The 27,433-nt window shown below is 37.2% G+C and overlaps 2 protein-coding genes across 2 annotated transcripts; one reads left to right on the top strand and one right to left on the bottom strand.

Annotated features, from left to right (window-relative positions):
- Window positions 1-2,727: 2,727 nt before the first annotated feature.
- On the top strand, window positions 2,728-12,821 carry cdc42ep1a (CDC42 effector protein (Rho GTPase binding) 1a). Its single transcript, XM_081392897.1, has 4 exons — window positions 2,728-2,908; window positions 5,284-5,719; window positions 6,826-7,625; window positions 10,724-12,821. The coding sequence occupies exons 3-4, from the start codon at window positions 7,172-7,174 to the stop codon at window positions 11,332-11,334; spliced, it is 1,065 nt and encodes a 354-aa protein (XP_081249023.1). The 5' UTR covers window positions 2,728-2,908; window positions 5,284-5,719; window positions 6,826-7,171; the 3' UTR covers window positions 11,335-12,821.
- On the bottom strand, window positions 12,523-27,414 carry sh3bp1 (SH3-domain binding protein 1). The gene is made up of 18 exons (XM_081392896.1): window positions 27,189-27,414; window positions 23,902-23,944; window positions 23,664-23,768; window positions 22,927-23,003; window positions 22,678-22,789; window positions 22,519-22,595; window positions 22,314-22,401; window positions 19,906-19,974; window positions 19,052-19,142; window positions 18,800-18,936; window positions 18,524-18,635; window positions 17,247-17,328; window positions 17,060-17,140; window positions 16,834-16,947; window positions 16,641-16,738; window positions 14,293-14,413; window positions 13,928-14,196; window positions 12,523-13,852 (listed from the first exon to the last, which is right to left on the bottom strand). Exons 1-18 carry the CDS (start codon window positions 27,233-27,235, stop codon window positions 13,572-13,574), a joined length of 2,004 nt encoding a protein of 667 aa, XP_081249022.1. The 5' UTR covers window positions 27,236-27,414; the 3' UTR covers window positions 12,523-13,571.
- Between the last annotated feature and the right edge of the window lie 19 nt (window positions 27,415-27,433).

The raw sequence follows: 27,433 nt of genomic DNA, 5'->3' as shown, positions 1-27,433 counted from the left end.
TTAAGCCTAGTCCCAGACTAAAATGCATGTTTGAGCTCTTTTAACTGAAAGCAACTTGCACTCTGCTATCTTAAAATATGTCAGTGCCATTGTCTTGTCTCAAGACACGTTTCGAAGGCACGTTTATAAAATATACTTATTTTTCCTAATTAAACTAAGGCCTAATCGTGGCTTAATCTAAGCCTTGTCTGTGAAACCAGGCCTAAAACACTGGACAATATTTGTGCAATGTGGGATTAAGGACTCTGTTATTTTGATAACATTTACTATTATATTTAATATTTTGAAATAGCTTTTATTTTCATGTTTTCAGATTTAATTTTAGTTTATATTTCTAGTAATTTTGATATGTGCTTTTGTAATTATTTTTTAAATATATATATTACTATTTAGGTTTATTTGTCCATTTTAATTTTAGTTTAGTTTTACTTTTTACTTATTTCCAGTTCTTCAACTAGTTGCCAAGGCAAAATTTCTAATTTTCATTTAGTTTTTCATCTAATATTTAAATTATTATTTTAATTCATGTTTTGATTTCAATGAACAAAAATGTTTTTAAAGGTTTTTTGTTTCAATTTTGAAAAGGGGCTGGGCTTGCTTCATTGTTGACTTTGCATTATATAAAATAAAACTTATGTGAAAGGAAGAGGAGGAACTGGGGGAAAACAGATTGAGAGAGAGAGAGATTGGGGTGGACCAAGAAAAAAGGAAAAGATAGACTGTTGTGAAGTCAAAAGGGGGAGAGAAAAACCTAAAATTATATCCCTGCCTCCCTTTTGGGACCAACATCTGAAAAGTATCCAAAAGCTACATGTTATCCACAGCAAATAGCTGACATGCTTGAGCAGAGGGGATTGTTTACTCTAGGAAGAACAAGATAGAGCAGCTGATGGGACAATGAAAGAGCAGAGAGAAAAACAGAAAATAAAGATGGAAAGATAGCCTATGTGACAGAAACGATCTTGACAAACAGGCATAGACAAACATACTGTCCAAATTCTAGCAGTTGGTATTAAATGCAGTCAATGGCATTATATCTCTGGAAACTGCTGCTTTGTAGTCCATGATGACTTTAACTCCCACACTCCCAACACCCTCCCAAATGGCTTTTTCACCTATCCATCTCTAAATTTTAACAGCAGCAACAGTGATTTTGAATGGATCAGCGTGTTATTCCGGGCTATTTTCCCTCTCAATGCATGAGAGAACTGCTCTGAATCACAATCAATTTCCCATTGATGCTCATGCATAGCTCTTGGATACAAACTGCCAGACTTTCATTGATCTACTGATCTGCTTACATCAACACACCGCCCTGGGTTATGAATTATTCTGTCCCAATGGTGACACCAAAACTAAAGCCATAGACTTTGATCACAGGCCTTTTTACAGTTTATGCAATGCCTGCTGAAAGCAAACATCTTCAAACAGGGACGCAGTATTTAAATTTGAAAATGTAAGACTTTATAGTTACATTTCCTGAGCACAATACATGCTTTGATAAAAACACGAGGATAAAATGGAATCTTGTTGCTGATCTGACCGACTTTTAAAATCTTTCCGATAATAATGTAATGTTATGACAAAGTTTTAAAAGTAGTATAAAGCTGGGTGCACACTGCGATTTATAATAGTCCTTTGCGATTGTTCCTTGTCAGATTGTACAAACATGATCCCCGATGTTATCTACGTCACACTGTAAGATCTCAGTTGTCATTAATGTCAGACTGTACAACAGTCACGACACGTTAAAAACGGACGCAGACAAGAAGACTCGTCAAGAGTTTTACATCATCAATCAATGACACGTTCTGTAACAGTGAGGATTGAAATACGCTGGATTGAAATGGTGGCTGTAAAGAAATCTCTAACGTAAATGTTGGTATTGGCTTGTCTTAAAAAACTAAGACAATTTGACGGTCGTCATCGTAGGACAAGTCACACTGCAGGACTGTGAGTCAAATCTTCTGACATTGCCAGAATTTTGTCAGAGGTCAAATTTGATCGCAACAGTCATCGGCTGTCGCTAATTCTGAACGTGTCAAACTAACAATTAAAGACTTCAGATTTTAGCCTAGGATCAGAGGAATCTTTTAGGATTTGCAAAATTTGCCAGACGGCCAAATCATGGCCAAAATCGTAGGCTACAGTGTGACCCTGGTTTAAGGTGTGTTCGACTTGAAGAGGTGCTGCGCAGACAGAACGGTGAATGACATCAAAGTATGGCAAGTTCGATCAGAGAGCAGACGGCCCGTATGCTTTCGAATCGCTCTCACAATACTTTGATGTCATACTTTAATTGACATCTGTCTGCGCAGCGCTGCTTCAAGTCGAACACACCAAAAGACATTTTGACAGGGCTTGTCATGTGATTTCAAAATGTCTGCACCCATGAGGGGGTACCGCTCCTCCATAAAAAAGCTTTACCCAGACTAATATGTCTGGAATCTTTGCCTCATTTAAGTGTACATCATTTTAATGACACTTCCCCAAAGTGCTATTCGTTTTCAGCAAATAAATACACAAATAAATAGCCTACATCTTAAAACGTCAGATATGTAACAAAACTTAAATTAATCCTTCTCCGTCTAAACGCAATAAGCAATTTATTAATCAATAAAGCAGTTTTTTCGACTACCCGAGAGATCTACAGTCGTGGCATTGAACACATTGGGAACATGGAACTTGTCCAAAAAGTCTTCGAAATGCCCGCCCCCGATTCTGCCCAGCAGCGCGAGCGCGAGAGCGAGACTGACACAGAGCTTCACACTGACCGCATGCCTCTCAAACAGAAGACTCTACTCAAGAGAAAAGTTTCATTGTGGACGGCTGGATCTTACCTTTTGTTGAGATAAATCTCATTATTGCTTTTTGGGTCATGATAAACTTGTATTCATCAACCCACAAGGTGAGTTGTTTTGACTTACTCAATTGTCAGATTAACGACAGTTTATTTTTGCCTCAGCATTTTGAATTATCAACACATTTAAGATCAAACCTTCTATCAAAAGTATACTAAATTTGCGTTTGTTTAGTGCGTACTATTAACAGCTAACCAGTGTTATTTTGGTAAATAAGAAGGTTCTTCAGACTAGTGGTGTGTGATTGTGTGCATGACGGAGGAAACCTAATCTGTGCTGCTGTAAAATTAGTATGCGCGCGCCACTGCATACTTACAGTTCATGCCCCTTATGAGCGGCAGTCAAATGATGATTTGAATTTTTTATGATGAATTAAGTTTACTTAATAACATACTTTAGATAATGAACTTGATTCAAGATTTGGTTTTGGTAACTGTTCAGCAGAACATGCACTCTTTTGCAACTCTACTTTTATATATTAAACTGTTCCCTTAACAGTGAGGAGTGAATAAACTATGACATTTCTGTGAAGCAATAAAACCCAAAGTTCACAAATGATTAGATCAATGGACTGTAGTGAAAACTGCTTCAGCAACATTTCAGTACAGCAACATTGATCTGTCCTTATCCTAGGCTGTTTAGTTAATGTTCAGATGAAAATTTAAATTTCCATTAACTAGTTTAATAACTATTTTTTATCATTGTGCTTCTACCTTTTGGGATTTGTTTTGATAAGTAAATCATTTTGTAGATAGCATTTACATTTATTAACAAACTAAAGTTAAAGAAGTGTAAATAAGATAATAAAGAGAATAAAGATGTGAGTAAAACTGACCCAGCCAGTTGCTGTATATTTTTTTCACATAACACCATCATGGTATTTTCCATCATGGACTCACTGGAGTAAAAATAGGGAATGTTCAGATGATGAAATGAGTATATTTGTAATCATGATTTACGCCTAGGGGGCCCTTTTTTTCTTTAGACAACATGAGATACCAGAAAAAAGTGGAGGTCATTGGGTGAAAAGAAAAAATGAGGCCTTATCTTGAATGTTTGTTCACCTAGTTAGCCAAGTTATAATGTAGCCTAGCAGATCAAGATTTGGTTTTGGGCAAAGGGAAAATGATGTTAAGAAACCACACTTGAACCATTTTTCAGTTCAAAAGAACAAATGTTCAGTCAGTGTGACTTATGTTCAAATCACTTATTTTTATGACATCATGTGAATCTGCAGTGGACGGCTGCAAAAATCAAATGCTGTTAAGATCAGACAGATCAACTTTAATGCCCACATGAAAGAAGGCAGACAGTCCCACAGAAAGAAAGAGGAGGAAAAACCCTAAACGTGTTTCCAATCTGGGATGTGGGTACTGTACTGGATGTCTGTAATAGACAGAGATGTTTCCCCCAGGAATGCATTCACACACGGGATCTATTAGACTGCGGTTTACGGGTTGACGTGTGCATCTCCTTCTTTGAAACAATGCACAGCCATTTCCAGACATAATTCCATTGTTTGCATCCACTAGAAACAGCTGCAAGAATTATGTGACAGTGTGTTTTGGTTTATTGCCATATGTCAAGAGTCAACAGCAGCCCTGCTGAATGTCAGCGTACGAGTTGGTTATGTTATGTTTAGCACATTACATGATAAATGCCACTAACCATTCCCATTTCTCAGAAGATGTTGGGGGGAAAAATTATGTTTGGGGACAATGTTTTATTAATAAATTCATTTTAGACCATACATCTATGGACAGATGTGATTTCATGTTGACCTAATAATTCATAATGAATATGAATACTTCGAAACACAATTTTATTTTATTTATATACAAAAGTTTGGAGTAATTAAGATTTTATTTTATCATAAGTCTCACCTAGGCTGAATTTATTTGACCAAAATACATTAAAAACAGTAATATTGTGAAATATTATTACATTTAAAATAACTTCTGTTTTAATATTTTAAAATGTAATTTATTCCTGTGATGGCAAAGCTGAATTTTCAGCATCATTACTCCAGTCCTCAGTGTCACATGAGCAGAAATCATTAATATGTTAATATATATATATATATATATATATATATATATATATATATATATATATATATATATATATATAACACACTTGGTCATTTCTAGGTCACTAAAAAACATTTTTGTTTCATAAATACTCCTCTCTAGAAATACAGTACCTAGCAAATGGGGGAAAACCAAATGCTAAGACATTCTGAAACTCTGTTTTATCTAAAAATGTTTTAATCAATTTTCACTCAAATTGTTATGCTGATAATATAATTTGTAATTAAAATATTTATTTAATTGGGGAAAAAAATCACTAGTGGTGATAGACTTTTGGTCTGCTTTGATCCTGATCTGTGTTACATATCCACCTGTTTCCCTCTCTCATACAGGACGTTTGTTGATTTTACAAGAACCCCTTCAAACCGGGACGTCTTGAGTGGACTAAAGCCAGCAGAGGGGGATTCAGGGTGAAGGAAGGGAAGAGGGATTAGGGGCTAATCCTGGACATGACCAATCCTTAAGGAGCCTCCGTCAAGCCGTACTATTGCCCAGATTATTACATTTAATTTATTGTCTTTAAAAAACCCTTTATCTCCCCTGGGGGATTCCTGGCGAGTGGGCCGCTGGATTTGAGTATCTTAAAAAACAAAGGATCTGGAGCAGCAGCCGTTGGGAGTGGAGGAGCATGAAGAGAGTATACATGCAGGGATAAAGCAACAAGCCTCCCTGCCGTCTCACACTCCAGCAGGGTGCAGGTCAGAGGTCACTGAATGAACTTGGATTGGGAAAGTATGCGGTCACATTGATTACACAAAACTGATTAAGGTATGTGGCTTCTGTTTGTTTTCAGTTGTGAAAATTGTTTGTAGTGTTTCTCCCAGGACTAAACAGCCGATGATTAGATTTTTAACGGACACTAATCAGGTAAAGGGTTTGGCTAAACAACTTGTGCTTATCACATACGGTGAGTCTTTAGTGGCAATTTAGCATGAAATATGCAACACAGCCAAAGCAAAGCTTGTCGTGTACTGAGACGTGAGACTACTTTTAAAAATTATTCTCATTACTTTAACTACAGTCAAGCACAAATAAAAAGTCTGAGCTGACCCTAATGCTAAATTAGATCAAATAAACTACTAACAAACTCAGACTAATTGAGGGTGGCCCTTAAAATAGTTTTTTTTTTTTTTTTTTTTTTTTACATTTTCTTCTTTTTTTCTTTTCTTTTTTTCTTTTATTAATTATTTTTTTTAAATTAATTTTCTTTCTTTTTTTATTGGCTTAACTATGAATCAAATTGTTTCCCAAATGTTTTTTTTTTTTATCTATTAACTGAATACCACTCTTTTAGGTTAGTTTTTGATATGAAAAAAATGAGAGAAAGTATTTTTTAATAGAAATTTGGGCTTCTTTTTTCCAACTTCATGTCATTGAGAAATGTACACTCAGTGTCTCTTTGCTTTTACAATCTGAGACTGGGAAAATGCTCTGGTAAATAGACTTTTGTAACAGGATACCCTTAAAGTGAACGACCGAAATACTGTAAAGTGCAAGTGAATGACTGAGGAGTCAAAGCTGAATTTAGGCCTTTAAAGGGCACCACACTCAATAATTAAATAAAAGACTCATTAAAAACTCATCAAGTCAAATTAGCTGAGATTTACAGAACACACAATTTTAAATATATATACATTTTCACAGCAAAAGTTGATAATTAATGTTGCATTTCTGTGCCAATATCTCACACCACAGATATGGCATCAGTTTTTTTTAGGAACTGAATTGTGATATTGTTAACATTTGCATATTCCAGAGCATGTAGTAGCAGATTCTCTGGACCTTACTAAAGAAGGAGCTCATGGTTTCAGTCCTAAACCACAGAGATATCTGCAGCCAGAGCTGAATTTATTTCTGAACTGATTTTTTTTCAGAAGCACAAACCCAGAACAACTGTGAAGCCCAGAATCTTTGACCACATATGCAGCAGAGGTTTTCAGGAATTGGAGTCATGCATATTTTCAGCTCACATTTATCTTCACCGAATCTTTCTGGATATGAACAAAGACTGATGGCCAAAATGGGACATAGCTGAATGTGTCTGCCTTTTGAGAAACTGTGAAAAGAAACTTTCCACTCAACTGCGGTTTTTATTCAGCTTGAACAGTGATACGTGTATAATTTGCTTTCTTGCGTTGTTCTCGCCATTTTTTTTTTAAATAATTTTTGTGGAGTTTTTTTACTGGCTCTGGAAACTTACGATTTGTACTTGGAGAAGCCATGAACCTGGGTAAGTTGTCTGGCCTGAAGGGCCTGGTTTCCCACTCCTCAGGAAAGCGTCGTTTTAAAGGTGACCTCACCCCGGACATGATCAGTCCCCCATTGGGCGACTTCCGCCACACAATGCACGTGGGCCGCGGAGGAGACGTGTTCGGGGACACCTCGTTCCTCAGCAATCATGGTGGAGCAGGAAATAATGCAGATGGAGACTCCTCCTCCACTTCAGAGAAGAATGAGGGATTCTTCTCCCGCACGTTTCGCCATGTCCGCAAGACCCCCGACAGGCCCCGCGGCGGATCCAAGGACCTTTCACCCCCACCTCCACCAGTTTCTCCAATCATAAAGAATGCCATTTCCCTCCCCCGGCTGGACGTGGACTCACCCAACGGCTGTCCCGTGAAAGTGCTTTTCCCTAGTTCACCAAAAACACCTGAGAACTCCACATGCTTATATGGTGAGTCTGTCAATGTTCACACTCAGAATCAGATTCAAATTCAGAAGTGAATCCCATAAACTATGAGTGTCCTGTGTGTGTACAGAATACAGAAGCCGCTCCTGAAATGGTTGAACGTGCAGGGCTGATCCCACAATGAAGGAATTTCAAATTTGAGATATCTAGCCTTAGAATGAAAATGAATGAAAAAATCTTGGTTCACATGATTTTTACATCATTGTCTATTTAATTTTCCCAGAAATTGCTGTTCGGGAGTAACTTGTCCACAAAGTCGACGTTAAACATTGTGTCCATTGAGAGTCTTATAGGAGAAAATCATTTAAATGTATCACTTTAAAAATAGGCACCTGACATATAGATGAAAATTCTCTGTAAATGTGTCTCCAGACTTATTCAGTAATCATGAACAAATAATCATGGGAAATGTCATGAAAATGTATTGGTTAAAGTTGCATGGGGGTAAACCTGTACAGGGGAGAGAGTCAATATCAAAAATTTTCATTTTTTTTGTAGCACCACAGCTCAGAGACAAATGATCTAAATGCGTCTAAAAGGATAGGGATGTCATTGCATTAACAAAATAAGTTCAGTTCTGTTGAATGTAAATAAAGTTTGAATGTGCAGTTTTTGTGAGCAAATTCTGTTGTAGAAATCAATTATTAACATGAATTATTATTAATTAAATGTGTCTGTACCGAACATTAAGCACTCAGAATAGGAGTAGGACAACCATATTTACCAGTGTCTACACTAATGGTCAAACATTTTTTATTTATTTTTTTGGAAAGAAATTAATATTTGTATTCAGAAAGGACACATGAACAAAAGTGACTGTAAATACACTTATAATGTAACAAAAGATTTCTATTTCACACTAATGCTGTTTTTTAATATTCTATTCATCAGAGAATCCTGAAAAATTATCCATAGCAGGATCCACAAAAATATTAAGCTGCACAACTGTTTTCAACATTGACAATAAGAGGAAATGTTACTTGAGCACCAAATCAGTATTTCAGAATGATTTATGAAGGATCATGTGACACTGTAGACTGGAGCTATGGTGCTGAAAATTCAGCTTTGCCATCACAGGAATAAATTACATTTTAAAACAGAAAATAGTTATTTTAATTGTTATAATTTCAACAAATGTACGGTTTTTTAGGGGTGAATCAAATTACATTCAGGCTCGTTGAGCATATAAAAGAGACTTCTTACCGGAAATCTTTCCGACCCCAAACATTTGAACGGTCGTGTGTCTCATGCATGTTTTGTCTAAATTAAATATGTTTGTTTACCAGCTTTCTGTCCTTAAGGGAAACATGAGGTAGATCAAACAGAAAAGTATTTGATAAACCATCTAAACACCTGTGGCAATCCCAGACTCCTTTTTAGACCCAGACATTACAGTTCAGTGATCAGCGTCTGCCTCACCCATTCAAATACCTCAAACATGCCTCACTGGCTTCTCTGCAGGAGAGCCTGTTCAAAAACAAAACCCCTGCATGCTCGTAAACACACACCAAACTCACACACAAACACACACAATGTTTATCCTTAGTTTAATTATCAATATGTGACCCTGCCTGGACCACAAAACCAGTCACAAGTTGCACGGGTATATTTGTGGCAATAGCCAACAATAGGTTGTATGGGTCAAAATGATAGATTTTTCTTTTATGCCAAAAATCATTAAAGGACATTAAAGGTGCTCTAAGCGATGTTGGGTGATGTCACTTCTTGTTGACGTTCGAAGTATTGTCAAACAAAACGGAGGCTAGCTCGACCCTCCCTCCTGCTCATCCCGTCCCCTCCCTTCCGTCCTTTTCAGATGTAAATTCGGGACTTTGCGCGTTTCTTCTCCTTTTTCCCTCTTATTTGTTCATTGGAATGTCGTCTCTTTGGTCGTGTGTCGGCCATATCAAAATTTAAGATAGTATAATTCTAATGTTAGTCATTGTCGTTGTCTAGGACATCTCATTTCTAGCTAACTTCCCTCTTCATGCTTCTCTCGCCTCCACTCCCCACACCCCCCTTCATGTGCACGCACACTAACCCCCCACCCCCAAATCATTCTTGTCGGTTATTGGCTGGAACACTGTTTGTTATGTTTCGTGGTCCAGGCTGGGCCAGTTTGTTTTTGTTGCCGTTTGTGGAGCCTGGGGTGTCTACAGAGACCATGTTTTTTTACAGTGTGTTCAGGGGAGAGGCAGCTAGCGGATAGTGAGGAGATTTTTGCTGTATGTGACAAAAAAAAATTCGGCCTAAAAAACTTGTGACATCCCTTAGAGCACCGTAAAGATCATGTTCCATTAAGATATTTAGTAACTTTACTACCATAAATATATAAAAAATATATATTTTTGTGAGTGAATGCAGCAAAATCGCAACTTTAAAGGCGATTTTCTCAATGTTTAGATTTTTTTGCACCCTCAGATTTCAGATTTTCAAATAGTTGTATCCTGGCCAAATATTGTCCTATCCTAACAAACCATACATCAGTGGAAACTTATTTTTTCAGTTTGCAGATGATTTATAAATTTCCAAAAAAAAAAAAAAAAATCTATTTAAAAAAATTGACCCATGTGACTGGTTTTGTGGTCCAGGGTCACATATATGGAAAGTATTAGTATGCAAAATAAGTGTTTAATTCAGCTTACTGAATCACTCACCATCGGACTGAACGCTAATGTTGTTCTGACCAGGAGCTATGAATGAGATGTTTTAGTGCTGAGCGCACATCCCGTTTCAGAGCCCTGTTTTCAATCATGTGAAGACTTGATTTTTTAAAGATTTTTGTTTTGTCCTTGCAATGCAAGTCAATGGGGTCCAAAAATTCTAACATTTGGACCCCATTGACTTCCATTGTATTCACAAAAACACTTTTCATTAGGGTGAGTAACTGATGACAAAATGTTCGTTTTTGGTTGAACTATCTCTTTAAGGGTAACTAGTCCAACCACATGGCAGAAATGATTTGCTTGTTTTACTTATGCTGCAGTCCGGAACCACTAAATGTAATGTGTAGGTTCTCACTGCCCTCTGTTGGTCAAACTCATAAGCAAGAACAATTTTGTTTTTCTTTCTTTGTTTTGCAGGTTTGGAGTCTGGCTTTGTGACCTTGCCGAGACTGTCACGCACTGAGCGTTCAGCCCAGGGCAGCTCTCCCTCAGCTTGCCCTCCTGAAATCCATAGAGGCTCGCTCACAGACACGGGTATCCCGTCCTTTCCCTGTTCAGACTCCGTCAGTCCTTCCGACTCCATGAACTCTTTCACCCTGGATCTGGGCCCTTCCCTCATGTCTGAAGTCTTTGCTATGATTGACAGCCCTATGTGTGAAATGGCCAGTCCCATCAGTGAAAAGACACCGTCCACCGATGAAAACTCTGAGGTGGACTCGGACGCAACCATGTCCTTGGTGGACTCACTCCTGAGAGAAGACGATGACGGTAGGACACGGTTGTATGGAGGAGAGTGGAAACATTCAGACTTTGTTAATGGTGAGTCACCCAAAAGGTCCATGCTGGGGGATCAGATGCGCTCCTTCTCTGTTGAGGATCACGGCATGGAGCCGGAGAGTTTCCAGAGGGCTGCTGATGTGCTGGCACGTCATTATGGGAGTGGAAGACTCAGGAATACAAACACCAACAACTCTCACAGGAGAGAACCATACAACTATGCTGATGAGGAGGATGAGATTAAAGTCTAACACTATGAGATGCCTAAAGTCCAAATCACACAGCACTTTTAAAGGGATAGTTCATCCAAAAAAAATTTGTCATTATGTTTGTTCCATGTTGTTCCAAAACTGCACGACTTCCTGTCCTCTGTGGAACTCAAAAGAAGATATTTTGAAGAATGTTTCAACTGTTTTTGACCAATTTAAGTCAGTTGGGTTCAATTTTGTTTGGTACCCTAAGTTCTTCAAATGACCTTTGTTCTGCAGAAAAAGGTTCTGGAAGATTTGGAATGACATGAGGATGAGTAAATAATAACAGAATTAAATTTTTCGGGTGGAGTACCGCTTTAATAACAATCAAAGAATAAAATTGAAATAATGAGATATGACTCCAGAAAACTTAGAATACAACCCACAAGTCAAATTGCTTTTTTTATTTTTTATTTAGGAGTGTAACAACCCCAGTTCTCATTCAGGATCATTATTTGGAAAAGAGCAGCAAGGATATTCACCTAAAACTCTCCTTTTGTGTTCCACAAAAAGTAATTCAAGTTCGTAATGACAGGAAGGCGATGACAGAATTTTATTTTTAGATGAACTATTCCTTTAATAACATTTCTAAATGTTTGCAATGGGGAAAATGAAAGCTAATGGATTGTTATTTACCCCTGCATTCATCTCGTTTTGAAGAAAGTGATGAAAACCTGAAATATGAGCAGATCTACAAGGACAAAAACTAATATTGGCATCTAAAATTTTCACTTTTGTTTGATCCTACCTTCTCATCCCTAAAATATAAGCTTTGTTCCAGAGGAAATAAAACCGGCCACATTTGCTCTGTATTGCACAATAAACAGCTGGCTAACAATGGTAACAGTATACAATTAAAATATGCAATATTTTAGTTTGCAGTATTTACATTTCAAGTAAACCTTATGTAGTGTACAGTGATACCATGTAGAAGCACAGACATATAACTGCTAGCTAACTTGTATTTACTATGCAAAACACTTTGCAGTTTGCATTCATTTAGTTTTAATTGCTCATATTTCATTTGTAGATGACATTGTGTGGCAGTTTCATTTTTTAAACCCTTATTTACTGGGAAACCAGCTATCTTTACAAGCCAAGACGAAGGCCTACAGGTCACTGTGATGCACAAAGCTGTGATGCGCTTTGTTCTCACATGAGCACAAAAACAGAAAAAATAAGCAACCATGACTGTCATTTCCTTTATTATATGATAAATATCTTTAGATCAACACAATATTCAGTAATATCATGCCCACCAATGTTTATCAATGTATTATGAAATTATGATTAAATATTAATATGAATTTTGTTTGAATTTAAGTTTGTTTATTATGAGGAGCTGACCTCTCCATTCATTCCCTTAATCACAATATAATATGTACAAATTGTACGTTTGTGCGGGTTTGCACAAGAAATATACAAAATAGCAATGTATGTTATCTATCAATGACAGCAATAAAGTTTTCATTAAAAGAAGCTATGAACAACATCAGCCTTAAAATGCTTCAATAAGTGTAAGTGCAAATAATGATTTGACTTATGGCGTTTCAAATGTCATGCTTCAGAATAAGCTTATACATAAATAGCTAATGTGAAGCGTGTCAGTACGCCTCAGATCGAAACCAAAGGAAGTCAGACTGTTATATTTGTGTTTGATAGTACCTACAACCTGGATCTAAGACACTATAGCCAAAAAATAACTCTACACTACTGTTCAAAAGTTTGGGGTCAGTAAGATTTTTAAAGAAACTTATTATTTTATTTAGTGAGGATGCATCAAATTCATCAAGTGACAGTAAAGACATTTCATTTCAGTTTCAAAAGGTTTATATTAAAAAATGTATCAAGATTTCCACAAAAATATTAAGCAACACAACGGTTTCCAACTTTGATAATAATAAGAAATGTTTCTTGAGCATCATATTAGAATGATTTCTGAAGGATCATGTGACACTGAACACTAGAGTAATGATGCTGAAAATTCAGCTTTGCCATCACACGAATAAATTACATTTTAAAATATATTAAAACAGTTATTTTAAATTGTAATAATATTTCACAATATTACTGTTTTTACTACATTTTTCAATCGAATAATGTAGCCTTAGTGAGCATAAGAGACTTCTTGCAAAAACATAAAAAAATCTTACAGACTGACTCCAAACTTTGGTTAAAAGCTTAACCATAAGATGCTAAATAAACTGTTAAATCCAGTCGACTTTCTATTCCAAGACTCACTGAGCTGGAAAGGAGAGCTGCTTGTTCAGTGCTTGGGGTGGTTGTGGAGGAGGGACTTTGGGTCTTCTGCCTTGGGGTTTCTTTTGTGGTCCTGCTTCAGGCAACGTGGGTAGTGGAGCAGTTTCGGGCTTTGGTGAAGGTGGGGTTTTTATTTCAGAACCTCTAGGCAGAGGAACAGGGAACATTCTCGTCTGGGCTGTGGATAAAGGGCCTGCCTGGCTCACAGGAGGACCTTTGGGGAGGTTTGGTGCCTTGTGCTGGATGAACGACCTCCTTGCTGTAGAAATCAACTGAAAATGTAGTTTCTACTACAGTAATACGACACAAAAAGCTTTAATAATTGCAGACATACGTTTGTAAGGAGCAGAGATCTTCAGCGTGGGTTCCTGGGACTGGGAGGGCAGCTCCGGAGTTGGCTCCGATTGGTTGAAGCACTTCGTCTTAGTCTGCGATTGGCTTTGGGCCTGTACCGGAATGTAACGAGGAAGTGCTGCAGGCATGTGATTCTGTGTAGGTGGTTGAGCGATTGGATCAGAATCGTTGTTGTCCCACACAACAGCATCACGGATCACCTGACCAGATTTAACTACTGTCGCCCCTAAGTCCTCAGATGATGCTGAGCTGAAATAAGCACAGCCAAAATAAAACAAGACTTTTGTTAATTTAACTTATTTAGGAGAGTCTTGACCTACTGAAACTACAAAGGAGGTTCACTACCTGTCAGTTTTTGATAGGGATGGTCGACCAGAGGAGAGAGGGGTAGAGGGAAAGACGCTGTCAGAAAGAGAGCTCTGGGACATTGGGCTTTCAGGCAGTTCTGGGATCTCGAAATCAGCCGCTAAAAGTACATTTGATTAATTTGGAAAAAAAAATTACATTTGGAATTTCACAAATTATTATTATTATTGCAATTACACTCTTTAAATTATTTAGGCAACATTATAAAACTTCCCAATTACATACAATAAAGGATGAACAGAAATGAACTGGAAGCATTAACCATACCAAATAGAATAAACAGCCTACCTCATGAAGGCCCTGTTTCACAGACAGGGCTTAGATTAAGGCCTTAGTTCAATTAGGATACTTAAAAAGCTTTTATAAACATGCCTTAGAAAAAAACATGACTGGTATGAATCTTGAGACAGAACAATGGCAAGGACATATTTTAACTCTTTCCCCGCCATTGACAGAAATTTTAAGAAACGTCTCGCTGCAGTTTGCATCGGACATTCGACCCGGCCCACAGTGTGATGTCAGAAGCCACGCCTAAAAGAAGCGTTTGAGGAAGAAAATAAATAAATAATCGCTCTTTCTCGTTAACTTTGAAACAGGAAGAAGCATCGAGAAGACTTAACCCTCACACTTAATTGTTTTTCATTTACTACATATATTTCTCTTTTTATGACAGACCGGACTGAAAAATGCCTAAAAAACCCTTTTAATCTGGAACCTACATACTGAAACCCACCGAAAACCCTCATGCCTGAAACCCACTCAAAACCTACCCTTACGACTTAAAACCCTTTTCAGTCGGAAACCTACATACAACAAATCAGGTTTCCGGGGCGGAACAGGGATGGGGAGTCACAAGGTGACGCATTGGACACGGGTGTGGCTTCTGACGTCACACTTGGACGTGTGCAGAGTTGGATGACCAGCAAAATATTCATTGTTATACAGTAGGGGGCGCTATTACATCTTCTGAAACAGTACTGAATCTCCTGGTCAAAACAAACACATGTGAAGAAGCAGAAACAAGCAATAGCATATGTAAGCAGATGCATAACGCGATCATCAACATTAAACAGCATATTAGTCAAATCTGCCTAATGTTACCGAATGAAATGTCGACCCAGGACGAGATATAGGACTACGTTTTGAAGGTGTGGATGGACTCGATCAACTCCATCTATGCTTTGATCATCGTTCTGAATCCGATCCGGATGTAGTTTTTGACAAAAACTTGTTTTTCTCAGCTTTTTGCTCAAAATATTGCTTTTTAATGAAACCTACCCACATTCAAGTGTTGATAAAAAAAAATGCAAGCTAGAATATATATTTTTAAAGCAGAGGCTCTGTTTTTTCTTTTGATATTGCATGTTCAGATATTCATACAAAAAAATATATATATAATAAAAAATAAAAATAAATAAATGCCAGGGAAAGAGTTCATTTATGTCATTGCAATTTGCTTTCGGTTAAAACAGCTCAATTATGCATTTTAGTCAGGACTAGGCTTAAAGGAGAACTCCGGTCAATTTTAACATTGAGCTAATTTTTTTGTAAATTTGGAGTGCTGTCAGTACAGAGAACAACGACAAAAATCGGTGTTGCCTACACCGTGTTATCCTCTTTTTAAAATTTGCACCCTGTTGACTTCAATGGGGCAAGTATTAAACCTGCTTTTAGCCTCTTAACATCCTTGATGTGTCATTACAAGTGCACAGCTAATGTGAGTGATTCCTTCAGAGTGAACACGGTGAATCTGACTGCAGTAGATGTGAAAGATATTAATAAAAATTATGTTATTTCAGCCAGCGCTCATACCTGTATTTACATCCTGTTTTCGGTCGAAGTCCATAGTAATCGATTGTCGAGTTCACACGCATAGGTTTAGTTACCTATGATCACGCGTGTGAACTCGACAATCGATTACTATGGACTTCGACCGAAAACAGGAAGAAAATACAGGTATGAGCGCTGGCTGAATTAACATCATTTTTATTCATATCTTTCACATCTACTGCAGTCAGATTCACCGTGTTCACTCTGAAGGAATCACTCACATTAGCTGTGCACTTGTAATGACACATCAAGGATGTTAAGAGGCTAAAAGCAGGTTTAATACTTGCCCCATTGAAGTCAACAGGGTGCAAATTTTAAAAAGAGGATAACACGGTGTAGGCAACACCGATTTTTGTCGTTGTTCTCTGTATTGACAGCACTCCAAATTTACAAAAAAATGAGCTCAATGTTAAAATTGACCGGAGTTCTCCTTTAAGCCTTGTCTGTGAAACCGGGGGGAAGTGAGGTGAACAATGACTTTTGTAATGTTTCTGTACCTTCGGGGAAGAGGTTCTGAGAATACTGTATAAGAGGCTCTATGACAGTCACAACTTGCACAGAGGATGCAGATGCCATGTCCAGCAATGACGTCTCTCTGAAATAGAGAAAAGCAGAAGGTTATTTCAGGAGATTGAGTTGTAGATGCGTAGTTGAGAAGTCCAGACTTATGTTTGTGTGTGCTAAACTGACCCCTCACAGAGAGGCCACAGTAGATTAGGCCCAAGCACTATCGCAATGTTGCTTGGTGTCATCTTATTCACTGCTCGCTGCTCTGACAAGTGTGACAGAAACTGGACAAGGTATCTGATGAAGAGAGAGAGAGATAAAGTCAAAGACAGAACCAGAGAGTGAAAGTTAGTGAACATGAACATTAACAGTTTGGGGTGGATATGAGAAAATCGAAAATCTACCGTACCTGAGGTTATTGTAGTTTTCTGTGGGAAGTTTTTGCAACACTGTCCGTAGCTGCTTTAATTTTTCATCTGTTTCTTTTTCTCTAATTTTAAAAATGACAAAGACAATGAAAATGGATTTAAACTCGGTATCTGAGGTGTTTTAAAATTATTGATACAGAAACTAACAAGCCACATGTACTGACTTACCCTGCAGCTGTGAACCAGTCATTGTATAGTTCAAATGTCAAGAGCGGTTCAGGCAATTCTCTCAAGTAACACTTAAGAGCCCCTGCAAAGACAGCGCAAACAAAATAACTAAATATTTTTAATAATATTTTATATGCTTTGCATTTTGTGCCAGTCAAACCTTTTGCTAAAAGTGAAAGTAGTTTACGCTAAAGCAAAATTTTGGAGTTGTTCCAAACCCACATGACTTTCTTTGTTCCATGTGATACAAAAGAAGTTATCATTTTTTTTCCTACAATGAAAGTGAATCGGGACTGAAACCATCAAGCTTTTAAATCTTCAAATAATAATAATAATTTTGGTAAGATGTATTGAGGCGATTTTGACGTTAATGATTAGACCACTTATGTCAAACCTGACGAATATGTGCAGACATGAAACGTGAAGGAGATTTTTGCTATGACAAAGGGGAATGATTTTCAATTGAAAATGTTCCATACACAAAGCTATATGGCTTCAGAAGACTTTGAATATAGCACACAGATGTTTATGGTGTATTATAGTCATTTTCAAGCTCAATAGTGTGTCTGTCCCCATCGCTGTATTAAAAAAAAGAGAAGCTCGGACAATCTGTTAAACGTTTAATTTTGTGTTCCATGTAAGAAAATCATACAGGTTTGAAACCACATGTATAAATGATGACTGAAATGTTCTTGTAATAGACAACTAGGATCCTAGAAACATCTATTTTTAATATGCTGCAGTTTGTCACCTCACCCACATACAGAAACCACATGGTGTAACACCATGCACTTTTCCCATCATTGTCAGTTAAAGCATCAGGCAATATCTAAGGCAAGCTAATAAACATATGTTCTAAGAACATTTTGCTAATGTACCCATTAAGTACACATTGTTCTCAGATGGGTCAAAACAACCAGTTTTCTAAATGTTTTAAACGCTACATTTGAATGTTTTCTGAACCGTCCATCTTTAACAAATTTGTAACATTCAAAAAACATTAAACTATGTCCAACTATAATGATTCAGAAGAACAAAATATATGTGAATTCCGTGAACAATACACATATAATGTTTTTGTGATAACATAATTAAAGAACGTTTTATTAATGTTACTGGAAGGTTTTATTCATAACTCAAGGTTAGCCAAAGTTCTGGGAACTGTTAGCTAAGACTAAGCTCATAACTCAGGTTGCACATTTAAAATGAATCAAAGAATAAAAAAAAGTTACAGTCTGTCACACAAAACACACGCCAAAAAGTTAGTGGCCTTTTACCTGCCACAGCATGTGGGTCAGAGCTGAACTCATTCTGGTCGACTGTCCCTGAATCCAGACAGCTTTTCAGTTTTTTCATAACAGATGCAGCAGCTGCTAGTCGGAATAACCCCTAGATGATAGTCATAAAAATAGATCGTGAGATAGTGAAGACGAGAGTCGGAAAGCGAAACGATCTACTGATGATGCTGGGCATGCAATTATGTGGGTGTGCAATTCTTTGTGTGTAGGTGCAAAGCTGCATATGTGGCTTTATTTACAGGTCTGTGTGCTTACCTCTTCCCTGAGTCCTGTACGAAGCAGCATGCTTACACACTCCTCAATAGGGACAGCAATCTTTTTCCCACAAGTCTGAAGGTGAGACAGCAGAGGCTCTCCGAATACCTTCTTTTCTGATGAACTCACTTGGGTCTCTATGTTCAAACAGAAAAATTACACATTTCAAAGTTGTGATAATGCTGCTGTCTATGTAATATGCGAATGTTTAGATGTTTAAATCACTGCTAAACGTAATTTTCCTCCGCTCACCTGTGTTGCTGTGACTCTCTTTCAGCTCTGTTATGTTTCTCTCCAGGAATTCATGGGATGCCTTGTGATATTCAGCTTGCAGTTCTAGAAGCTGTCAGAAGGTCTCAGTTAGAGCCGTGAAAGACAGTCTTTTTTATGTATATTTTCCCTTATATTTTATTTCCTTATTATTATAATTAAAATGATTGAAAACATTCCAAGGAGTCATCTCAGAACAATAAAAAATCTCAAAACAATGAGATATGTATGGTTACACTTTATTTTAAGGTGTCATTGTTACAGTGTAATTATATATTTAAGTACTGAGTAATATTAATTAACTACATGTACTTACTATAGGGTTAGGGTTAGGATTTGGTTTAGGGTTAGTTGCATATAATCATACATAATGTATAGTTATTACTATAATAACTACATGTAACATGTGTAACAAGGACACTGTCAAATAAAGTGTTACCATATGTATTTATATATAAATCACAAAAGTAATTAAATCATTTTATTCATACAATACCAAGAACTCAAATAAATAAATAAATAAATAACCCGTGACCCTACAGAGGATAAGCGGTTCGGTGAATGGATGGGTAGATGGAATATAAAAATAATATTTAAAAAAGGTAACGATAACTCAGTTTTCTTTTCTTTTTTTAAAGAGAGGAAACCATTTGGTGAGTCTGTTTTTATCTCACAGAAAAAATCTAATCACTGTAACAATGGGCCTTTTTATTATGATAATAATGATAATGCTCAATGACATCTAGTGTAATACGAGTTAAAAGGAACAATTCTATTTTGATATTGATTAATAGCATTACTAATGGGCCTGTGGAGGTGAGGACATAAATACTCACACGAATGAAGTAGCTGGCGTACTCATCCTCTTTAGTGGCAAAATGATAGAGGTCTGCAGAGTACTGATCCTGAGAGAAAGAAAATGTAGAGGTTTATTGTTTTCTTTCCTGTGCATTCCTTAAAAGTATTGAAGCCTGAGAAAGTAACAGAAATCATATCACACATTTAATGTCAGCTTAGCAAACCCCCAAAAGTATTGTTTAGATGATTTTTCACCATGTTTTTCTTGGCCATGTGACAGTATGAAAAGTAAAGAGAGGAAATAATTTCAGCAAATGATGTGAGCTAGATTTGAACAAGCTGTAAAGCAGAGATGTCAAACTCAGTTCCTGGATGGCCACTCACTGCCCTGCAGAGTTTGGCTCCCCAACACTAATTAAACACACCTGAACCAGCTAATCAAGGGCTGTGTCCGAAATCACCCCCTATACCCTTAAATAGGGCACTATTTGATGGGACAGCCATTTGAAGTGGTGTCCGAAACAATAGTGGACGTTATCGAGTGAACTCATTCAACATAATGCACTGCAATAATGAGTGTACAGCTCATGTACACTCAACAGCCAGAGAATACCCATAAAGCACTGTGAGGGTTGTGCCGAATGAGTTCCCACGTCTCGCCAGAAGATGGCGCCGGCAGCTGAGTCATCCATCTATCCATCCATTTTCCATACCGCTGGTCCAATGTGGGTAGAGCGTAATATCATACAGGTATACATTCCTTTTTAATTGATCAATAAATTGGTTTATACATGCTAGTTTCCATGCAGAGATCAAGATAAATCTTTCCATTACTACTGGAGCTGCCAGTTTGCTAAGTTTCAAATGATTATTAAACTGCAAACACAAACTATGCAAAGGGGCAGCCCTTCCGACGCACTCAGTGTCCGAATTCGCTCACTCGTTTTCATCCACTCCTTCAAGTGGACTATTTTAGTGGAGTAATGTAGGGAATAGTGAATGAGGGTATAGGGGGAGATTTTGAACAGCTAAGGTCTTCAAGATCACTAAAAACTTCCAAGCAGGTATTTTGGAGCTGGTTAGAGCAACACTCTGCGGGACAGTTTGACACGTGCTGTAAAGTTTCAGTTTGTAGTCAAATTTGATGTTATCGTAACCATTTGTAAAAGCAGCCAAGGTTAGAACAATTCTAATCAACAACGAGGTTAAAGGGATACTCCACTTTTTTTGGAAATAGGCTCATTTTACAACTCCCCCAGAGTTAAACAGTTGAGTTTTATCATGTTGGAATCCATTCAGCCGATCTCCGGGTCTGGGGGTCCCACTTTTAGCATAGCTTAGCATAATAAATTGAACCAGACAAGACCATTAGCATCTCTCTCAAAAAAATTAACAAAGAATTTCGATATTTTTCCTATTTAAAACTTGACTCTTCTGTAGTTAAATCGTGTACTAAAACCGACGGAAAATGAAAAGTTGCGATTTTCTAGGCTGATATGGCAAGGAACTATACTCTCATCCCTGCGTAATAATCAAGAAACTTTGCTGCAGTTCCAGCAGGCGTAATGATATGACGCAGCGCCTGCCACCTGATAATAGGCTACCGAGCTGGGGACTTATCATTACGCCTGCTGGACTCGTGGTACTGCAGCAAAGTTTCTTGAATATTACGCAGGAATAAGAGTATAGTTCCTTGCCATATCAGCCTAGAAAATCGCAACTTTTCATTTTCCGTCTGTCTTAGTACACAATGTAACTACAGAAGAGTTGAGTTTTAAATAGGAAAAATATCGAAACTCTTTGTTAATTTTTTTGAGAGAGATGCTAATGGTCTTGTCCGGTTCAATTCATTATGCTAAGCTATGCTAAAAGTGGGACCCCCAGACCCGGAGATCAGCTGAATGGATTCCAAAATGATAAAACTCAACTGTTTAACTCTGGGGGAGTTGTAAAATGAGCCTATTTCCAAAAAAAGTGGAGTATCCCTTTAAGGATTAGTATGAAAGTAGCAGAATATAGTCCTATCATGACAACTCTCTGAATAATTTTAGCCTGTTAATGTATATGACATTGTAAATGTATTTGGTCTTGAGGGACTAGTGCTACGTACTGTGTATAGACTTGCTACTGCCAGTAGATACACAGCAGATCTAGACAGGTGGAGCTGGGGGAGGTGGAGGATCTCTAAAAGTGAAACCAGCTCGCAGCGAACACTGAACCAGGCCATTAAAATGTTGAGCAAGCAAGCTCAATGGCTGCAGAAACAGCAGAGGCCAATCAGTCGTGTCATGTAGTAAAGGATGTGATTGCTAGCAGATGTAGATTTCATGTATAGAACCAATCTGCGCCATCTAGAGTTTCATAACTGAACTATGTTAAATTGGCCTAATAAGTCATAATAAGTCTGGGACCAGTGAAAAAAAAAATAACTTTAACCAAGTTTAACCTTGATAGACTCCAGTTTCTTCCAGGCCTCCTCTAGATCCTCTCTTAGACCGTCCTGCTTAGCCTGTGGGCCTGTGCTGCTCTGAGATCTAAAAGTGAGAGTGCATGTCTTCATAAAAGATGATTGCACAGATATGAAGTTGTGATTTATGTTGAAATAGATGTTTGAGAAACACTGGTCATGTTGACCAAAATAAGAAAATTACCTGACACGGGCATTATTCCAGTCTGTTGTAAGTTTAGCAAACTGTTTTTTGTTTTTCAAGATCTCTGGGAGGTCCTCCTGCATAGATAACATCAGCCATGAATAGGTCATGTATACTGTCTTTTCAGTTTATATGGTTTAGTAGTAAGAAAAAAGCTACCTCACTGAGCTTATTCAGAGGCACAAGAACTTCTTTCTCCAACTTCATCTCAAAGTCAGCCAGAGTCCGAGCCAGGAAACTTTCCATGAAGCAGCACATTTCCAGAACTTTTCTGCAGGAAGGTTAGGTGTGCTTAGAAACAGACTGTAAATGGTGTATTTCCAAGGCAACTGTGCTACATTGCCATTTATTCTTAACTCTGGCTGTAAAAAACATTTACATCAGTATCATGCTAGATATCATGCTCACCTTATAGAAGATTCACCATCAAAATCTTTAAAGCTCTCGGCCATACTGACGGACAGCATCATGAGGGGTAACTTTTTCTGTAAACAATGAAAAGTATGAATGAGCAAAGTGAGTGAGGAAATCAGGAAGTATAGAATGTCATGTTTTTGATAGTTCTGCTTTTAAACTATTAGTTTAGATGGTTATCACAGCTAAGGGACAAATGTAACAGTGTAATTTCATGGCCCAAGACAAAATGCAAATGAGGAAATATGAGGGGGAAACTGAGCAAAAACCAGAGAAATGGAACAGATTTTCCTCACTAAATCTTTTTTTACAAAGAGAAAGAAATGAAGAATGTTCTTGAAGAATATGAAAATGAAAGCCTTCACTTCTGTGCAGCTGCCGCATGTTTGAATCATAGCCAAAACATTTTGTCCAGACATAATTATCTACACATAAACATAACGAAAACCTCAGAAGACTGATTCAGGGACTCTCCATCACCCCTGAAGCATTTGGGATTAACTTCACAAAATGGTAGGCCAAGATAGACTTTTGGAAGAAATCCCACCATCATCCAACTGTGATGGTGGTCTATGTAGATGATCTTCACAGCCACAGCATTTCATCATATGACCATTTCATTTGTCTCTGTGAACATTACTCACTTTTCATTTACAGCAACTGCTTACTCTGCTTCAAAATCTGTCCCAACACACTGACAAGCCACATGATTGAATCAGGGGTCAGCTTACCATCCGTCTCTCTGAGTCCAGTCCCAGCTGACTCTGCAGGCAGCCTACCAACTTCTTATGAATGATCTGGGCAGCTTTCTTGGCTGGCTCCACACGTTGTTCCACCTTAAAGCAACCAGATGGAGCATTCATTTACAGGGCCCTGTATTCAAATACTGTTAACATAGTGTGTATGAAGGCATCTCAGCAACTGTGGTTTATATAGATTTAAGGTGTGATATTGGTAGAAATGCCTCACCAAAACCAAATCCTCTGAGAGAAGGTCAGTTGCATCTTGTGACCTACAAAACAGAAACAATTACCTTGAACATTACTTAATACAGATGGCAACCGCCACGAGGCCGCAGGTAATCACAGCTGTGTTGACATTCAGACCAACAGCATGATTGCAAATGTAATATTGCTTATTTAAGCTCAATAAACAAGAAGTTAATACTGAGTAAATTGTATTTACTTAACAAAAATAGTTCCAAACCACACCACAGTAGAATGCGAGTGAACAGATTCACTCGACTCACTCATAAAGACTGTTTAGTACCTGAATGAATCAATATTTTTTTTAATTAACTGGTTGAATGAATGATTCAATGACTGAATCATAAAAGAAAGTTCTGAATATAAATATACTTGCATCCTTACAATATAGTTGGCGAAAAACACAATGTGAAAAGAGAAGTCTGACTTCTCTTCTGAGTCCCAGTCTGAGAAGTCTGACTTCCCAGTATTCATAAAACAGACAAGAATTACCCGGATGATTCGAGATTCTTAAGTTTGCATCCCATGGACAATTTACTTGACTTTACTCATGATGACATTCATTACACAAACTTTCATACTATATAGAACATGTTTTTTAACAATCCTTGCATAATAAGAACTTATTCAAAAGACATATACCTTCTCAGAAATTATGCAATTTCAGATGCAGCCATTGTTTTGTTCCTGGATAATTCAGTGTGTATGAATGAAACGGTTGAACAAATGATTCAACGAGTCACTTGTAACAATGTAACCTGTACGAAGAGTCATTGAAAATCCTCACCACTAATACACAGATTGACAGTGATACACACAGTGAAAAATCCCAGTGTTGTTGGATTGTGTATCTGCACTTTTGGAACTCATTCAAAGACCAAAACTGACTTTTGTATAAACATATTTGACTCATAAAGATATGGTTTATATGTAATCAAAAAATATTTGTAAATTAAGTGCAGGCTTAGAATTAAAGTGCCCCTATTATGCTTTTTCAGATATTACTTTTCATACAGTGTCTGCAAAGTTTTACAGATCAAAGTGCACAATAAATAAATGTATTGTCTCCCCCAATAAAAAAAGAGTCGTCAGTAATTCCAGTCTCACTTTCGTGACCTGCATACATAACACAGTAAAACATTTGCATGATGCCCATCAATGGTCTTGATTAATTATTGATGTATATATTTTCTAATCTACCGGGTGTTCAAAATCATTCAAAGTCATTTTGAGTTTTATATTGTAAACATTGTTACAGTGTGTACAATCACTGAGGGCTGAGGAAGCCTCCGGAGCTGAAGTTCAGTTATGGTAATGGCTGTTTAGTTTCTGATAGGCACTGTAAGCGGTAGACCAATCACAACAGACTGGGCCATCTGACCAATCAGAGCAGAGTACTCTCTCAGAAAGGAGGGATTTAGAGAGACTGAATGTGGAGTCGTTTGAGAATCTTTGAAAAATGTGGTGATGTGCAATTTATATTATGAGAAAATTAAAGTGTTTTTTTTTTTTTTTTTTACCTTTCACCATTGAAGGACCTCAAAAACAAAATTAGAAAATCTTTCAAATAGCATTAATAGGTGCACTTTAAATTCTGAATTTAGAGAAGTCACTATTTCCAAGCAAAAGTTGCGGATAAAACAAACCATTCACTATACCTAACCAAAGCAACTAAACTAAAATTAGAGAGCCAAAGCCACTGTACAAAACAGGCCATGGGTTTAGGGGGAAGTGGACTAAAGGCCGAAGCACAAACCATTTTACTCTCTCTCTCTCTCTTTTAACCACAATCTATTGTTCAGCATGTATAATGAGTAGATACACAATCTACATCATCATTTGTAGCCTTAAAAGTCATCACAGAGACATGTGTTATTTCCTATGTATGTAATGTTTCTAAAACCATCCAAGAACACAAAAACATGAGAAGCCATTTTTGTGTCTCTGAGGAGGGGACCAGGTTTCACTGCGATTGCATCAGAAAATCATGTTCTATTTGTCTGTATCCAAGTCTTATTAGTCTTATTTATTTGATTAAAAACACGGTAGAAACAGAAATATTGTGAAATATTATTATTATTTAAAATAACTGTTTTCTATTTAATATAATTTTAAAATGCAATTTATTCCTGCATGTTAAAGCTGATTTGTTTTTTAGCAACCTTTCCTCCAGATCCTTCAGAAGTCATTCTAATATGCTGATTTGGTGCTCAAGAAACATTTCTTCTTCTTATTATCATCAATGTTGAAAACAGTTGTTCTGCTAAATTTTTGTGGAATACGTGATACATAGCCTTTGTTTGAAATATAAATTTTGTAATTATAATAGTCTTTACTGTCACTTTTGATCAACTTAATGCATCTTTGCTGAATAAAAGCATTAATTCCTTTTAAAAAAAACTTTTTAACACTAGTCTACATCAAATATCTCAATTACAAAATACTATCACAGGGTTTATTCTATTATAGATTTTATAGTTTGTTTGTTTCATAGGACCTAACAAGCACTTGCTGTACATACGTGGTATACGGTTTCAGCTTCAAAGGTCACACAAACTTTTTTATCAGCCAGGTATTGTCTCTGCTTTGAGCCTGGGGTTCAGAAGTTTATTAATATCCTGTTAACGTCATATTAGGGAGGGCTGCAAAACTAAAATCTTGTTCTGTGCAACCTGCAGATGTGCTCTCCACCCTCAGCAACTAAAAACTGACACCTTTATTCTTGGCCTCTTTCAAAACAATCGCCTAATCACTGTCAAGTGTTAAAGACTACATAATAATAAATGTATGTGAAATATCTTCTCAAAGAACATACTTTAAGCTGTGCACATGAGAGTGCAAATGTCACTGAAATCAAAAATCGAATATTGGTACACATTGTTTGCGTGACATTTTGGTTTTGCAGTCAGCCCTAGCTATTTCCTCACGCTTAAACAACTGAAACTAGACCTGAAATGAAGTTACCAGTCGATGAAATTGTCAGAAACAAATGTGCTAGGTATAAACATATCTGTTAATGAACAATTGTACTGTTATCAGATTCATGCTTTCACTACAACAGACTATGAAACACGCTAGTACCTTCTTACACCACAAATGAGTCATGTTAGGAGAAATAAAACAGCTATCATATTAACATTTTGTTTAGCTACAAAAGATAAGCAAGACTACTGAAAAAAACAGTCACAACTTGGTCACATGTAGTGACATTCCTGTAACAGTCACATACAACACCACAAAAGTCTGAAATCAACAAATGAAAGTACTTACTTCCCCCCATTTCCAAACTGCTTTAAGATGTTAAACTGCTTTAGCATGATTGTGAAGAAGCTGATGCCTTCAAGTACTTGTTCTAAGCGAAAGTCAATGGTATATTCGTTTCATTTGATAGAAAATATTGCTCTCTGAACTCCGTAAACAGGCATGTCATTCAGACTTGTGTCAGCAACAGTCTCAACTTGACTGTTTCACATTTGAGCACACACCTCATCGACTCGGAGAAAGAGGAAGTTACC

Source organism: Scardinius erythrophthalmus (genome assembly GCF_964197995.2).
Source record: "Scardinius erythrophthalmus genome assembly, chromosome: 18".
NCBI lineage: Eukaryota > Metazoa > Chordata > Actinopteri > Cypriniformes > Leuciscidae > Scardinius > Scardinius erythrophthalmus.
The sequence above is the reverse complement of the archived record's forward strand: the minus strand, read 5'-3'. Positions and strand labels throughout refer to the sequence as shown.